At 42.0% G+C, this 15734-nt stretch overlaps 2 protein-coding genes across 4 annotated transcripts in view; both read right to left on the bottom strand.

Moving 5' to 3' along the window:
* Positions 1–406: 406 nt before the first annotated feature.
* On the bottom strand, positions 407–2647 carry LOC118421789 (actin-2-like). The gene is made up of 2 exons (XM_035829293.1): positions 1943–2647; positions 407–1415 (listed from the first exon to the last, which is right to left on the bottom strand). Exons 1-2 carry the CDS (start codon positions 2553–2555, stop codon positions 898–900), a joined length of 1131 nt encoding a protein of 376 aa, XP_035685186.1. The 5' UTR covers positions 2556–2647; the 3' UTR covers positions 407–897.
* A 2024-nt stretch (positions 2648–4671) lies between these two features.
* LOC118424424 (lysosomal cobalamin transporter ABCD4-like) overlaps positions 4672–15734 on the bottom strand; it is an 11527-nt gene continuing 464 nt past the window's right edge. The window contains exons 2-22 of one of the 3 annotated variants that reach the window (XM_035833000.1): positions 14858–14979; positions 14250–14383; positions 13667–13806; positions 13168–13284; positions 12584–12709; positions 12321–12371; positions 12026–12120; positions 11428–11549; positions 11072–11163; positions 10608–10715; positions 9835–9882; positions 9353–9402; positions 8611–8664; positions 8135–8191; positions 7696–7787; positions 7547–7583; positions 7146–7195; positions 6856–6911; positions 6025–6101; positions 5373–5488; positions 4672–4894 (exon numbers count right to left, since the gene is read on the bottom strand). In XM_035833000.1, coding sequence (XP_035688893.1) covers positions 4832–4894; positions 5373–5488; positions 6025–6101; positions 6856–6911; positions 7146–7195; positions 7547–7583; positions 7696–7787; positions 8135–8191; positions 8611–8664; positions 9353–9402; positions 9835–9882; positions 10608–10715; positions 11072–11163; positions 11428–11549; positions 12026–12120; positions 12321–12371; positions 12584–12709; positions 13168–13284; positions 13667–13806; positions 14250–14383; positions 14858–14979 — 1807 coding nt within the window. In that variant the 3' untranslated portion in view covers positions 4672–4831. Of the gene's footprint in view, positions 4895–5372; positions 5489–6024; positions 6102–6855; positions 6912–7145; positions 7196–7546; positions 7584–7695; positions 7788–8134; positions 8192–8610; positions 8665–9352; positions 9403–9784; positions 9883–10607; positions 10716–11071; positions 11164–11427; positions 11550–12025; positions 12121–12320; positions 12372–12583; positions 12710–13167; positions 13285–13666; positions 13807–14249; positions 14384–14857; positions 14980–15522; positions 15662–15734 lie in introns of those variants that run through there. The other 2 variants (XM_035833006.1, XM_035832992.1) reach the window with 2 other exon arrangements.

The raw sequence follows: 15734 nt of genomic DNA, 5'->3' as shown, positions 1-15734 counted from the left end.
ATATAGCTGTTCGGTATTATCGGACAAGGTTGCTTTTCTAATGAGGTTTGTTGCGTTCCCACATCCATTTTCCGCGTGCCTACATACCTGTGCTTCATTGGCTGTGGGAGAAAACGCACATGTTTTTTTTAATCTCTCGATATTAATGTGTCTTTTATTGGTGTGACGCAATTAACATTCCGTATTGACGAACAAAAGCAATTCACTTTTTAGACTTGTAACATATGGTTATGTATGCCTACGTCGTCCTGTCATTATAACGTGATAGAATGGTACATGTATATATTTGCATTAAAGATCGGTTGCTTGATTGGAAGTAGGCATTACTCAAAGGGTACGACTATATAAAAACGAACTAGGACAAGTATGAAACCAGTATGATCAAAGATAGACCAAACATTTCATGTTTTGGTGACAAATACTTTAATGAAAATAGCTGCTGCCCGACGTACATGAAGAACAAACATTCCAGAACCAAAGAATGACAACGCGTTCTTGTCTGTGGCTAAGTTGCTCCCCAACTTACATTCGTCACAAACATGGTACATTACACTCCTCACGACAGTTAATCTCTCTTCCTTCTCTTTACTCGTGGTCGTGTACTGACAAGACAATTCTTTGTAAAATATTTCAACATACAGTTAACTGCTCGACATTACCGCAGTCCAGACTGTCTGTCACTGGTGTACTTCTCTCCCCACTCGTTAGCGACATCAAGCCATCAGACAAGACACACACGTAGGTCACTCTTTCTATAACCCTGCTTCTTGCAGCCTCACGAGCTCAGGAACTTTTCTACAAGGCTTAGCTCTGGTGCTTTGCTTTTGAGCTGAGATTTGCTACACAAGCCTACATCACAAACAAAGTCTTGCAGAAATAAATAACACAAAGACACATTTAGAAGCACTTGCGGTGGACAATGGCGGGGCCGGACTCGTCGTACTCCTGCTTGGCGATCCACATCTGCTGGAAGGTGGACAGGGAGGCCAGGATGGACCCGCCGATCCAGACGGAGTACTTCCTCTCGGGAGGAGCGACGATCTTGATCTTCATGGTGCTGGGTGCCAGGGCGGTGACTTCCTTCTGCAGACGGTCGGCCAGGCCGGGGTACATGCTGGAGCCGCCAGACAGCACGTTGTTGGCGTACAGATCCTTACGGATGTCGATGTCGCACTTCATGATGCTGTTGTAGGTGCCCTCGTGGATGCCGGCAGACTCCATGCCGATGAAGGAAGGCTGGAAGAGGGTCTCGGGGCAGCGGAACCTCTCGTTGCCGACGGTGATGACCTGTCCGTCCGGCAGCTCGTAGCTCTTCTCCAGGCTGGAGGTGGCGGCAGCGGTGGCCATCTCCTGCTCGAAGTCCAGCGCGATGTAGCACAGCTTCTCCTTCACGTCACGGACGATTTCTCTCTCGGCTGAGGAAAGGGAAACGGCGAATTTAGCAAACCTGTCAACAACTCGACACTTAAAACTAAAACTAAAACTACACTAAAACTCACAAAATTCAACAATGCTTCTATTCTCCTTCTCAAACGCCTAAAACGGTGTACACTGCTTATAAAATATGACTTCAACGTCCCGAAACGCTTCGAGTTGTTTAAAGCCTTATAGACCCGAGCTAGTAGCTAAGTTATGCCGTTTTACTAATGTTGAATTACTTATACATAATCAATGTTGTGGAAGATTTTGCTTTCGTTGGGGCCTACAGGTTCCCAAACTCGGTTCAACTTTCAAATGTAGGTCCCAATGCGTGATCAGATGAAACAAATGAGTACGTCTTCAGCTAGTTCTGATGTCGGATGTCGCTAGCATCCACGCACATAGATCGTCTTTCATATCTTCATATATCTTCATCTCTATTTACCATCTCATATGGAAGAAGGATTTCTCTAAGTCTGACTATCGTTTGTAACATCTTTGGAGAAGGAAAGAGACTACTTACCCGTTGTGACGAAGGAGTATCCGCGCTCAGTCAGGATCTTCATCAGGTAGTCTGTGAGGTCGCGGCCGGCCAGGTCCAGACGGAGGATGGCGTGAGGCAGGGCGTAGCCTTCATAGATGGGCACGTTGTGGGTGACTCCATCGCCGGTGTCCAGCACGATGCCGGTGGTGCGACCGGAGGCGTACAGGGACAGGACGGCCTGGATGGCCACGTACATGGCGGGGGTGTTGAAGGTCTCGAACATGATCTGGGTCATCTTCTCCCTGTTGGCCTTGGGGTTGAGGGGAGCCTCGGACAGCAGCACGGGGTGCTCTTCGGGGGCGACGCGCAGCTCGTTGTAGAAGGTGTGGTGCCAGATCTTCTCCATGTCGTCCCAGTTGGTGACGATGCCGTGCTCGATAGGATACTTGGTGGTCAGGATACCTCTCTTGCTCTGCGCCTCGTCACCGACATAGGCGTCCTTCTGTCCCATGCCGACCATGACGCCCTGGTACCTGGGGCGGCCCACGATGGACGGGAAGACGGCCCTGGGCGCGTCGTCGCCTGCAAAGCCGGCCTTGCACATGCCGGAGCCATTGTCAACGACGAGAGCAGCAACCTCCTCTTCGCACATGATGGAGAGTTAGACTTGGTAGCACCACTGAAACTGGGAGAAGAACCTGGAAAGTCTTGGACCGCAGTGAAGATCAGGGCGGTCCGGTCCGTTTTTATACACCGACACCTGAAGATTTTAGAAACGCATTCGCAGAAGTAGCCCCCGTATATGGAAGGCAACCACACAGGCTCCTGATTTGGCTACGGTAAACTTCAGCAGGCTGACTAGAGTGTGAAATTCCGGCAAGCGGGCGGGAAGAGGAATGTTTGCTCTTTATTCTGGAGTGGATCGTATCTGCATGGTCGAACTTCCTTCATGTCAGCCGGGCTGCAGACGATCGTAGGCTGAGACTCAGGGCTAGGGCTGGGTACCGGTACAGAAAATTCAGGTCCAGGTCCAGAGGATCAGGTCCAGGTCCGGACCATTTCGCTAGAAAGGATTCTGTCTGGTGGAGTATCCGACGTCCATTGGCGTTTTAGAATCTTATCTTCATGTAAACACTAACTTCCTCTATTTTAGGCCAAATTTGACTGGTGAAACTTGGTACAAATGACTATCAACTCTCCTCTAGTAAGCTCTTGTTATTTTCTTGGACATGTAAGCCCCAAAACACGTGAACGCCTGCCGGTATGATCTGTTCCTATTGCACCCAGGGCTATGCTGACATCAAGTACAAGACCACATTAGTTCTTTCTTAACGGCCGAAGAGATCGGATTAACCGTGTGTATCAAACTGCATTTGTTGCTTTCGTGAGACATTTTACATAGGGATGTTGCAGGTGCTAAGCAATTATTATATACATTGTATTGTCTAAAGGAATATATGTCTGAGAATATGTTAAATATATGCCCTTATGACTATTCCTACAAGGCAGTTTTACCATACTCTTTTGGCTATTCCCTCATCGTGTTCAATAGTAAGTTACTAGTATCAATTGTTCCTATAGTTTGTACAGGCGGATTATGTTTCGGTGTAAATATGCTATTCTTATTTCGTCCTCCCTTAGATACTTCTCCGCCTGACTGCCTGTTCTTCTTCAGATAGCTTTGAAATGGACTACATGTAGTATTCCAGTTGTGTGGTTCTCTTATTACAGGGAGAGTTACGCCTGTATCAAGAAAAAATCGTGAGATTTGCAAGCAAGTGCAGGATTTCTCACTCCATTTTGACCATTTTTGCCATTCAAGAACAGACCAGCCAAAATGGAAGTACACATATTTTAGGCTGTGAGGAAGTGTTGAAGGGGCAAGTGAAGGAACATATGCTATATCACCACATATTGTTGAGCAGTGTCAAAGTCCTGATCTACTAGTACTTTTATCTAACCCTAATGCTTTTGAAAAATGCCTGCGTGCGCCTCTTAAATTATGGGAGTGGGCAGAACGATATGGTATGTACAGGATGGTTAATTCCTTTGCCAAGAGAAAAGATATGATGATGAAAAGCTATTACATAGAAAACCTTTCGAAAGATTCCCTACAGTCTCTTTTAAGCCAGTCAAGTATAAAGATAATAAGTAAGCACAACAAGATTGGCAATAAAAACATTATTGCAATGGCGACGATTATCTTTTACAGGAGGTGAACATAAGACAAACAAAACCTGAAAAATAATTGACTGGGTGTTCCTGATTATTCTTTTGTTTTCACTGTCAACAGGATATTCCTGTCATGTAGACTCCAGGACTAGGAGTATATAAATAGTATATGACATATACAACCTCATTTCAAATCATTCAATACTATAATATCACGTAGTAAAGACAAACTGCCTTGTACAGGGCTATTTTTTATTGTAGAGTAGAAAACAGATAATTCGGTAATCATAAGTTTCAACATATCTCAAAGTATCTATTTGCTCTTAGAAGATGCATCAAGATAATCTACATGGCAGAGTACTGACACCTTCAGGATTTCAAGTGCACTTAAGGTTACTACCAAATGGAATGTAACATTACATTTGTATCATCAAATTGATGATCAGGTGATCAGGCTCTTTTTTCAAAGTAAACTAGTTGAAATGATTAAATATTGACATGTTCTAATAAAAAGCTGATTCTGAAAACCACAGTAGCTGACAGGAATATTGCACAGGCAGCCAGGATCATTCCTGGTCCTTCGGAATAGGTTTTGCTGATCATAGTTCAACATATATAGTAAGCATGGCAACTGTACCTGTACGTAAAATTTCTTTAGGTACACAGCTCTAGGTTTTCCTGATGATAGTTCAACATATATAGCAAGTATGGCAACTGTCGTCTTGACATTGACTATACTGTAGACGTGGCTTGGTCTCATCTGATGGTGTCCAGCTTCCAGCCCCCACGGCCATCCAGCTTCAGTTCTACATCATGAAACTGGGAAGTGAAGAATGGGATGGTGACGATTACTGCATCCAAGTTCATGTTCATGCACATGTATAGCATTATCATTATCAGCCATGTTAACATTTCAATATTGGTGTGGGGGGGCACCATAATGTAATCATAACCTATTATTTCCGAAGCAGAATTAAAAAAAAGTCCTTCCCAAGCCTGATGGCGCATAGGGCGGTGCCCATCTGTTTCAGTAGCCTTGGGCCACACGACTTTGTGCAATCATGGGGGCTAGTTCAATGGTTGTGGTGTGTGTTCAACTTCCATACTCTTTCCCGAGTGCTGAGTAATAAGCAGAGAAAGCAGCATGTACCATTTGGTATGACTTGGCCGGGGTTCGAACTCACAACCTACCAAATGCAAGGCAAGCACTATACCCACTTGGCCATTGCTCTGGTTGGAACCACTCAAAAGTAAATGACAACAACACAATCCAAACAGTCAATGCAGGCTACCTCACCTTTCTGAGGCTACTCCTGTGCCCTACACTGATAACAGTCATCCCCATGTCCTTACACATGTTGTACAGAAGTTCCTCTGTCTCCATACTGACAGCACTGGTGGCCTCATCTAGTACTGTTGGTGAGAGAAGTGAATGTTCATGCCAGAAAACAGTCTCAAATCATAACCTTATTGTCATGTCCTCTGTATAAACAATATTTTAAATGTATGCTGCTATGATTTCATGTACCACAGACATTCAACACTAAGGTAAGTTTAAGTCATTAACTTCACAAAAACACATGTTCTCTCCATGACACTCCAGTAGCCAGCCATCACTGATCAGAGACAGTGGGCTTCCTGGCACTTTCGACCAATTGCTCTATCTGCAAGATCACGTGTCCGTTACTCTCGCGAGTTTACATTCTGAAGTGATTGCTCATCAGTATTGATCCTGAAGAAGGCGACAGTGGTCGTTGAAAATTTGATCTGTGTATACCTTTGTGTTGGAAGAAAGTTAAGCATTGTAGTATGATTGATGAGCTTCCATGATAACAAACACATGTATTGGTTTGAAATGCTTATCTTTGGGATTCATGACATTTATAATAAGTGCCTATAAATTATAATACATTTCACATCTATAAGAATGCAGAACAGCAAGCTGATACCTGCAAACTGAGGCTGGTGGAAGAAGAGTCTGGCAAAGGATAGCCTCTGCATCTCCCCTGGGGATAGCACATCGTACCTGGAACGGAAGAAACCATTGATTATAAATCAGGTTAACTAACTGTCAAGCAAACACCCATACCGTAGACCATTTTGTACACACACTCTGGGGTTTATACTTTTTATAGGAGCTATTAACCTTTCCAATCACCCTAGTAAAAAGAATGACTGTAAATCTTTTAAGTTTATTTTTGCAGTTTTCGTGGTGATCTCTAACTTAACCATAACCCCACAAAGATGTGTTCTGTAATCAAACTGCTCTACTGAATTGTTCATACAGCAGACCTGCAAAAGGTTCCTTTCTCTCCTACCTAAATAAAGACACTGAAAAAGTACATGTAAATGCTTTCACAGCAACATGTGATGTGAGGATCTGAATCATTTATCATAAAATCTCAGATCTAGTTAGGCTAAGGCCATTCTAACACCTAAATCTACATACATCAGCATAACCTGGTTAAGCAAGGCCTTTTTAACCTTAAGCAAACTGAAGCAGGCATTTGGTTACCAGTTCTCTACTGGTTATGGGGTTAAGTAACAGGGAGAAGGAGAACATCAAATGAGCAGAACTAAAAACCTTATATAGTAGAGTAGATTCATTCCTCAAACTACTGACATCTTGCACACTGCAGCCGTCCCTCAGAAATACATCTGGAGCCACATAGTTCAAGTTTTGAACTTTTATTCAGCCTGTCGGCCAAAGTAGAGCAGAACTAGAAAACCTTGTATGGCACAGAGATGTGATGGCAGCGTATAAAGTACAATTGTCTCACCAGTTTATCCACTCCGTGCCACCATCCAGTCCTTTGGCCCGCTCAAAAACTGACATCTGGATGGGACAAAGTCAGATAACACATATCACCAATATTTCTGTGTTCATGTTTACCCATTAGGTTTACTAGACAAGTGGTACAAGCAGCTAACTAACATTGTCAGGAATACACATCTTAATTAAGACATGTTTATGGTATGTAAGGTGCCACAAGATACAGGGCAGTTCAATGTTATATCTTAAACAAATCAAGAACAGACAAAAAAAGAAGACAAAGGTTTGCAATCTTACCAGTTCTAGCCTTTCCAAATATTGCATGATTATCCCATCATCAGGGGAAACTGAAAGGCAAATACAACAGTATTGTAGTACTCTCCTGTTCATCTTTCCCTTCCACCAGTAATACATTTTGCTGGTAGGTGGGGTTATAAGATGCCATTCAATCTGTTATCTGTCACAATGACATACTAGTACTATCTTCTTGCATCATAAGTTTCATGTGCGTGTATCTGTAACATCTGTAGAAAAAGTGGCCAGACACATGTACAGCATATATAGCCTAGATTTTCTCCCTTACAGTCAACAGTAAAGGACTTATCCTTTCTGTGGTTCTTTTGTAATCACTACGACATACAAAACACACAAGCCAGTTTAGGTTGTACTGGGAGTGATTTAGCTAAAGAGAGACTCACCTTGACCTGGGTATTTATCTTTAAGTGGATATATGATCTGCAAAGTTAAGAAGACAGCTGTGAACATCAAGTGCTTCATTTACTAGTATATTCAAAACAACTACTGGCTGAAAAGTGGAATATTGACAACAAGCAGGAGTTGTATTTACCTGTTCCCTGAGTGACCCGTCAGTCAGGTAGGGTTTTTGTGGTATAAACATCACCCCCTGTGGACCCAGTGGGCTGATCCTTTCTACACTGCCTGTTGGAACAAGGAAAAGAGTCAACAAAGAGAAAATATGATGGAAACAGCACTAAAAACAATTACTAACATCATTTCCTCTTGTGGACAATACAAACCATGTTGATGTAGATGCTTAAGATGAAGTCCAATCCCAAGATCAGGTAACATCAGAACACCTTGTCTTTGTCTGTCTTACCAGTACAGTAACACTTTGACCATAACTACTATGCACAAAGCAAGGAGGTTGCACAAAGTAAGTATTTATTGGTGTTAGAGTCATTACAGTTCGGTGTCAAGAAAACTGAATGGAATCTCAACAGGACCTTTCATTTGCAACCCATGAGACTACAACAAAATTTACATACCTCCTAAGGTTGGCCACAGTCCTCTCAAAACCCTCAGTAAGGAACTTTTGCCAGAGCCTGTTTTAGGAAACATTAAAAATATTCAAATATCAAATATTGTACATATACTCAGGTGTGTTAGATACATGTAAATAGTCAAGTCATTACCTGGCCAAATCAATTACATATGACTTCACATCCTTAAGCCCCTGTCACACATAATGAAAATTGATTGGCTGACAAGTCTGTGAGCTCTAAATGGCATTGTTGTCTGTTATATGCCAGTGTGCAATTTTAGGTATCAGTCAATGTTCACCGCTTACCAAGCCCCATTGACTATGATAAATGTTCAGGTGAACCGCTGACGATTTTCAATCGTACCACCTTCTGGAGTCCAACAAATACAGCAGAAATTTAAGATATATAATTCAGTATAGTACTGGCATTTATCATTGACTCAGTAATCTGAACAATAGGTTGAATAGAGTTGTTCTCACCTGTATTTCCCACTATAAGTAAATTTCTTCCAGCCTCAATCTCAAGGTTAAGATCTGAAGATACAAAAACATGTGAGCCATCCTTTGCACCCTTGTACATTTACATCACTGCAACTTGTAAATAATTGAGAATACTAAATGCACTATTCTGAACACTTACTCTTGAATATGAAAAACTGTTATTCAGAGTTTCTCCAGACACCAGATGAATGCCCTGTACATGCTGACCACAAATGACAATGTTGTTCAGACTTACCCCTGATGAGGACCCTGTTCTGTAGTGAAGGTGGTGTGAGTGGGACAGACTTACCCCTGATGAGGACCCTGTTCTGTAGGGAAGGTGGTGTGAGTGTGACAGACTTACCCCTGATGAGAACCCTGTTCTGTAGTGAGGGTGGTGTGAGTGTGACAGACTTACCCCTGATGAGAACCCTGTTCTGTAGTGAAGGTGGTGTGAGTGTGACAGACTTACCCCTGATGAGAACCCTGTTCTGTAGGGAAGGTGGTGTGAGTGGGGCAGACTTACCCCTGATGAGGACCCTGTTCTGTAGGGAAGGTGGTGTGAGTGTGACAGACTTACCCCTGATGAGAACCCTGTTCTGTAGTGAGGGTGGTGTGAGTGTGACAGACTTACCCCTGATGAGAACCCTGTTCTGTAGTGAAGGTGGTGTGAGTGTGACAGACTTACCCCTGATGAGAACCCTGTTCTGTAGGGAAGGTGGTGTGAGTGGGGCAGACTTACCCCTGATGAGGACCCTGTTCTGTAGTGAAGGTGGTGTGAGTGTGACAGACTTACCCCTGATGAGAACCCTGTTCTGTAGTGAAGGTGGTGTGAGTGTGACAGACTTACCCCTGATGAGAACCCTGTTCTGTAGGGAAGGTGGTGTGAGTGGGGCAGACTTACCCCTGAAGAGGACCCTGTTCTGTAGTGAAGGTGGTGTGAGTGTGACAGACTTACCCCTGATGAGAACCCTGTTCTGTAGGGAAGGCGGTGTGAGTGTGATAGACTTACCCCTGATGAGGACCCTGTTCTGTAGTGAAGGTGGTGTGAGTGTGACAGACTTACCCCTGATGAGGACCCTGTTCTGTAGTGAGGGTGGTGTGAGTGTGACAGACTTACCCCTGATGAGAACCCTGTTCTGTAGGGAAGGTGGTGTGAGAAGGACAGACTTACCCCTGATGAGGACCCTGTTCTGTAGTGAAGGCGGTGTGAGAGTGACTGACTCCAGCTGGAAGGCCTTGTTACTCTGTGTGCTCTCATTGCTGCAAAGGCTGACAAGAAAAATAGAAACAAAAGTTCATTTCACAGACATACAGATTAATAATTTTCAAAGACTGTTTCGGCAATAGATGCTAATATATGTAGAGGGAGGAAGGGGATGATGTCTTTTTGATCGGTACAATATGTTCATATCTGTGATGGTAATCTGTTCCGTTCAGTTCAGATCATCCTCTTTTGGGAGGTGACACCAGTGTCTCCACTCGTTTCTGTCCAGCATTACTGATCGGAGTTCGTTGGCCTCCAGACCTGTTTCCTCGAGCATCAGCTTCCTGAGTGTGACCGAAGGGCGGCCACGCCTGCGCGGCTCGTTTGGCTCCCAGAGCAAGACCTGTCCTGCCATTTCCTCATGGCGCACCACGTGTCCTGCCAGATGCAATCTTCGGCTGCGGACAACAGCCAATACTTGCGGCAGGGGACCATAAAGTTCTTTGTTGGAGATGTGGAGATGGTAATCAACATCATGTTGCAATTTTAAACTTTACATCTGTACACAAAACAAAGCGCTTACCAACAAGCTTTCGATCAGTCCTCTGATCCTTATTCAAGTTATCAGAGGACTGATTGAAAGTTTGTTGGTAAGTGCTTTATTTTGTGTATGGATGCTAAGTTTAAAATTGCAACATAATATGTTATTTTCTTAATTTTTATGCTTCTTGCAGCAAGAGATACTGTATACTGCATGTATTTACGAAAGAAGCACAAGTTTTGTGTATACCTTGCATTTTCAGATGGATCGCCGTCCCCAGGGTCTGCACTGTGGTTGGTCTGTTCCTCCATTGTCCCCTTTTCTGTCTTCTCCAGAGACTCGAGGAGCTCTCCAATCCTGTCAGGGGGAGGGGTTTACAACGATTAACCAAAAAAGGGCTGCATAGTACTGTCAGGCTTATACACTAATCACTCAGTAGATCAAAATAACATTTCCTGCTTTCCAGGCACTTGTTTAGGGCATACTCAACACTTCAAATAGCGATGTTTCAGTACCATGGACAGTACCTGTTACTAACATTTTTATTCTTATAAGCTCTTGACGATCAAGGTAAAGTGACTGACTTAAATTCAAGTGGTCACAGATCTGCATGATTACAAAGACCTTCTACCTCTAGTGTTATTCTCAGCATTCCTGCAGTTGGTGTCTAGCTCAAACATTAAGAGGACCAAGAACACAAGACCATACCCTACCTGTGTGTGTAGCCTGCCAGGTCAGTGAGTTTGGTAGACAGGTCTATCAGCCCGCTGAAGCACCCAATCAGGTAGATGGACACAAAGGCATTCTGAGGGCACAGGAACATGTGCATCAGCTGTTAGATCAAATGTTAGAGGAGTCCTGTTGATCTAAGTGGACTTCCCCTTTGGAAGCTGGATCAGTAGTCTAAAGTTTAAAGGACAGGATCTCCAATTCTGCATGGCTATTTAGATATACAATATTAAATATCAAAATGCAGTTCTTGCTCAACTATCAATTCAATCACATAGGCACACAGTAAGCTCAGTTAGAAAAGTTTCTTCTCTAGTGAATGGTATGAATCTATCCATACCTTGCTGACAAGTGCACTTATTTCATTTGGTGCCATGTGGCTGTAGGCACCACTCAGGATAGGGATGGCAATGACGATGTAGCTCAGGATACTTCCCAGATAGTCAAACATGTTCACTGCAACTGTGCACACACAAGAGAAACAGTTAGGTATTTTACAACTCAAGATATCATATTTTCAACTAAGTTAATGACTTAGAATACAAGACTCAATTTCTATGTGCTTAACCTGGCTGCGCAAATACCATGCAAAAATGATCTTTATGACAACAAATTCATCATTTACCATTGGTCGAGGCAGATTAGATATTAAGGTAATAAGATATGCCAAAAAGCAGTTACTCAAGCAACTGTATATGATTTTCGAAACGGTCCACTATCTTTAGTCATTGTCACAAATAGCAACTAGTATGACCCTGAATATGTCGATGAAGGATATGATTTTGGAAATGGTCAAACATTTCAGACAGCCATCCGGTGTCTTTCGTCAGTGATGTAGTATGACCCCGCTTTATACAATTTGGTGTTAAGAACTGCCAGAACTTACAAGCTATTGATCTAACTGAATTCAAGTTTGAGAAGTTAAGCAGAAAACTTACAATTGAGCCAGAACTCCCTGTTTATGAGCCGTTTCTGTGTGTCCAGTAAGGAGTGGAGCCTGAAGTTGGTCTTCATCAGCTCCACCTGGCAGGCTCTACAGGAACAGCAGCAGAGAGGGCAGATCAGCAACACCGCTAACTCTGTTCTTTCTTTCTTTCTTTCTTCACAGTAATATAGACATACTTAGAATTCCCCTCTTTGTCTCAGAGGGGAATGGTTACACAAAAGCAGAGCCCTGAGAAGTTAGGTGAATCCTCGTGTGCTGAACAAGAAGGAAATAGTCTGTATTCATACCTGTAGAATGCTGCTGATTCAGCATTAACTCTAATCTGCATGTGCTTGAACCTGGAGAAAAGATGGAAAAAGGTTTAGAAGTACGTTACTTTCAAAATGGACACCTAGATGGCTTTGACATTGGCAAAAATTAATCCTGGAAAGCCCTGTGAGGTTTGACCATGCTTTCAAACATTCATTTCACACTGAATAAAAAAGTGTTAGATTCAAGATTGCTCAATAGATGTTAATCACCATTTCTACATAAAACTGACACACAGTACCTAAAGTCTCCTTCCAGCTTTTCTTGTCTGACCAGGAGGCTCACTATGGGGGACATGATGAACCTGTTGATGATTGTACCTGTCACAAAGTACACAAAGATGCTGACAGGACCCTGCCATCCGGTACTGAAACACAGATACAACAGAACAGTAACATCAGCACATGTAAGACACAGGTTCAAACAAATGGGCATGCATGTTCATGTGTTAAGTTAGAAAACATTTTCAATCTTTTAACATTCTGGTATATGTAGTTGTCTTCGCCATATGCTAACACACAGACACACGTAGCTGAATGTAGTCAGGTGACTATTGGACCTTGGGGCAATCTTCCACTTGACAAGATCCACAATCTAATTTTCGATGTCAAAATAGATTAGGCAACATTGTAGATGAAATGATTTGCATGCCATTATCAGACAATACAGTGAATACCTTGTACATTCATCAAAATAAAAATTTAGACTGCAAAATATACAGGTACTGATGTATAAAAGATTGGGATAGTTGGATACTTTATTCAAGCCAATTTGCAGCCTATCAAAGGTACTGCCTTAGACATAGGCTTGATGCTAAACACTGACCTAATATAACACTGATATGTGTAGTATCCTATGGTAAAGGGAGAGATGATGATCACAGCTATCATCAGACTGAACTGCTTACAGAACCTCTCCACATCTTGGCTGATTCTTTGGTCCCTGTACAGAAAGAAAAAAGGAAACATTTTAAGTAACAGTGATAAATGGTAAGTCAAATAAATGCCACTTACCATCACTCACAACTCCCCAAATAGACTGTTGTTATAAAAGGTGGTGTAACTGAAGTTACTTTTGTGGTGGTTTTATTTTGTGGTACTAAAGAGGAAAATTTAATACAAGCTTTTCACGGTGTTCTAATTCACACTTGAAACAATTCTGTGATCCAGTAGTAATACATTGGAAACTGTCAAATGTGGTTCAGAGGTTACAGAAACTACTTCTACAGAGATTATTAAACCACTGCAAACATCGTAAGATTTGCAGTAAGTTGTGCAACCACATCAGAGTGACTGTAAGTGAGTCAATATGAACAGGTCCGTACGGATTGTCCATGTTCTCCTGCAGCACGTTGAGCTGGTAGTACACAGTGTCTTGGAAGTACTTCTGATGGAGTCTGTGGCAGATCAGCCGGCGCCATCGCACATACATCAGGCTGCTGATGTAACCATCCAGGCTTTTCAGCTGGAAAGAAACATTGGCATCAAACTTAGATTCAATCCTATATAGTTTAAAATTAAAGTCACCTTTTCAGAGGTATTAACTCAAATCATGCAAGAAACACATTGAAAAGAAACATTGGCAACAATTGCAGATTCAATCCTCTATAATTTAGAATTAAAGTCACATTTTCAGAGGTATTAACTCAAATCACGCAAGAAACACATTGAAAAGAAACATTGGCAACAAATTTAGATTCAATCCTCTATAGTTTGAAATCAAAGTCACATTTTCAGAGGTAATAACTCAAATCACCCAAGAAACACATTGAAAAGAAACATTGGCAACAAATTTAGATTCAATCCTCTATAGTTTGAAATCAAAGTCACATTTTCAAAGGTATTGACACAAATCATGCAAGAAACACTTAATATCTTTCCTGGTTTTCCAAAGGTAAACCTTCTTACTGTTGAGTTGAGCCCAATAATGATGAGAGACAGCCAGAGTCTGGTCATGAACTCAGACTTCTGGGGATTCTCTGCAGCCAGGATCCTCACAAACTGGCTGGGGATGAGGCCCGTCTGGTAAATCACAACTTGTTCTGGAAACACAGACAAGACTGAGATGCCTAACTATATAATGCAATTGTTACATTATGATGTAGGTAATAAGTCAATTGTAAGTTTGATAATCATTCAGTCACACTGAGGTGATCTTTCTATTCTTATCAAAAAATCATGACTCCAGTACAGCCAAATTCAACAACTACTTGGATATAACTTTATAAGGTATTTGTTCATCACCAAGCAGACATGTCCACTGGATGAAAAAAGAGAAGAACTTGGCCAAATATGGAAGCTAAGAATAGTAAGATGCCATGGGATTTCAGTCAGTCTTTTGCAGTCTATCCAGCTGGCCAGTTTACTCCTAGGCCAATCAAATCCTACAAGGCTTTTATTCCAAACTATTACTATTTGGCCGGGCAGGAGTCTGGTAGAGAATAAGTATTTGTTAGCCAAAGGCCTTCTAACTCTCAATGTCAGAGTTTTTATGAAATGAAATGAATTTTACTCACCCAGCAGACAAACAGCCAGAAGTGTGCAGAACATGAGAAATGTTGGTGAAATGAGTTTTGGGAAGATGACCTTCAGAAGATGCCAGAAACGTTTGCAGAAAAGGATGTTGAGAGCAGCTTTCCTGAAACAGTCGTGATACAAGGACAATAATCATCAATGGGGTTACAAATCAACTACAGTAGGTACGCTTCTAAGCATCCCTTCAAGTACCCAAATGTTTAATGAGAAGGTTTGTTGGAGGGATGACTTGTTCAGAAAAATAGATAGTTTCATTTGATCCAAATTTGGCCAAGAAGTTTGATTCATTTTTAAAAAACCTTTGTCAAAATTAATCTATCAATTGAGGGGTAGGTAGGTAATAAGTAATTGAGGGGTAGGTATAGGCTCAAATACTCTCACAGTCTCAGATCAATGATTTATTCTTTACACAACACTTTTTAAACAAAACATCTTACAATACACACTGTCACAGTTTACTAGTATATACTCTTAAAGTCAAATATCAATACATTTATGTTTGTACTGATGATGTGATAATGCAGATCTGTGAAAGCAATGATCATAGTCAAATCATGTCCAGCTTCAGTGATTTGATTCCATGATCAGAATTATGTAAATCACTCAATTGGCAGTTTTACTTCCTGTCTAGACTGATACGGCATACCTCCTTGCAGAGTTATTTTGCATGTTGGGTCCCATGTTACCTGGCTTTGCAGTCATTGTCTCTTTCTGAGGTCTGTAAGCAATGCAAAACCTGGCGAAATTAGATTCTGATGTGTAAAAGATGTGCAATGGGCAGGTACACGTGAGGATTATTTAAAGACTTAAACGGTACAGAAGTTAACATGATTAATGGCCATTAAAGTTTAGATCAAT

The sequence above is a fragment of the Branchiostoma floridae genome, chromosome 1, assembly GCF_000003815.2.
Source record: "Branchiostoma floridae strain S238N-H82 chromosome 1, Bfl_VNyyK, whole genome shotgun sequence".
Taxonomy (NCBI): Eukaryota; Metazoa; Chordata; class Leptocardii; order Amphioxiformes; family Branchiostomatidae; genus Branchiostoma; species Branchiostoma floridae.
The sequence above is the reverse complement of the archived record's forward strand: the minus strand, read 5'-3'. Positions and strand labels throughout refer to the sequence as shown.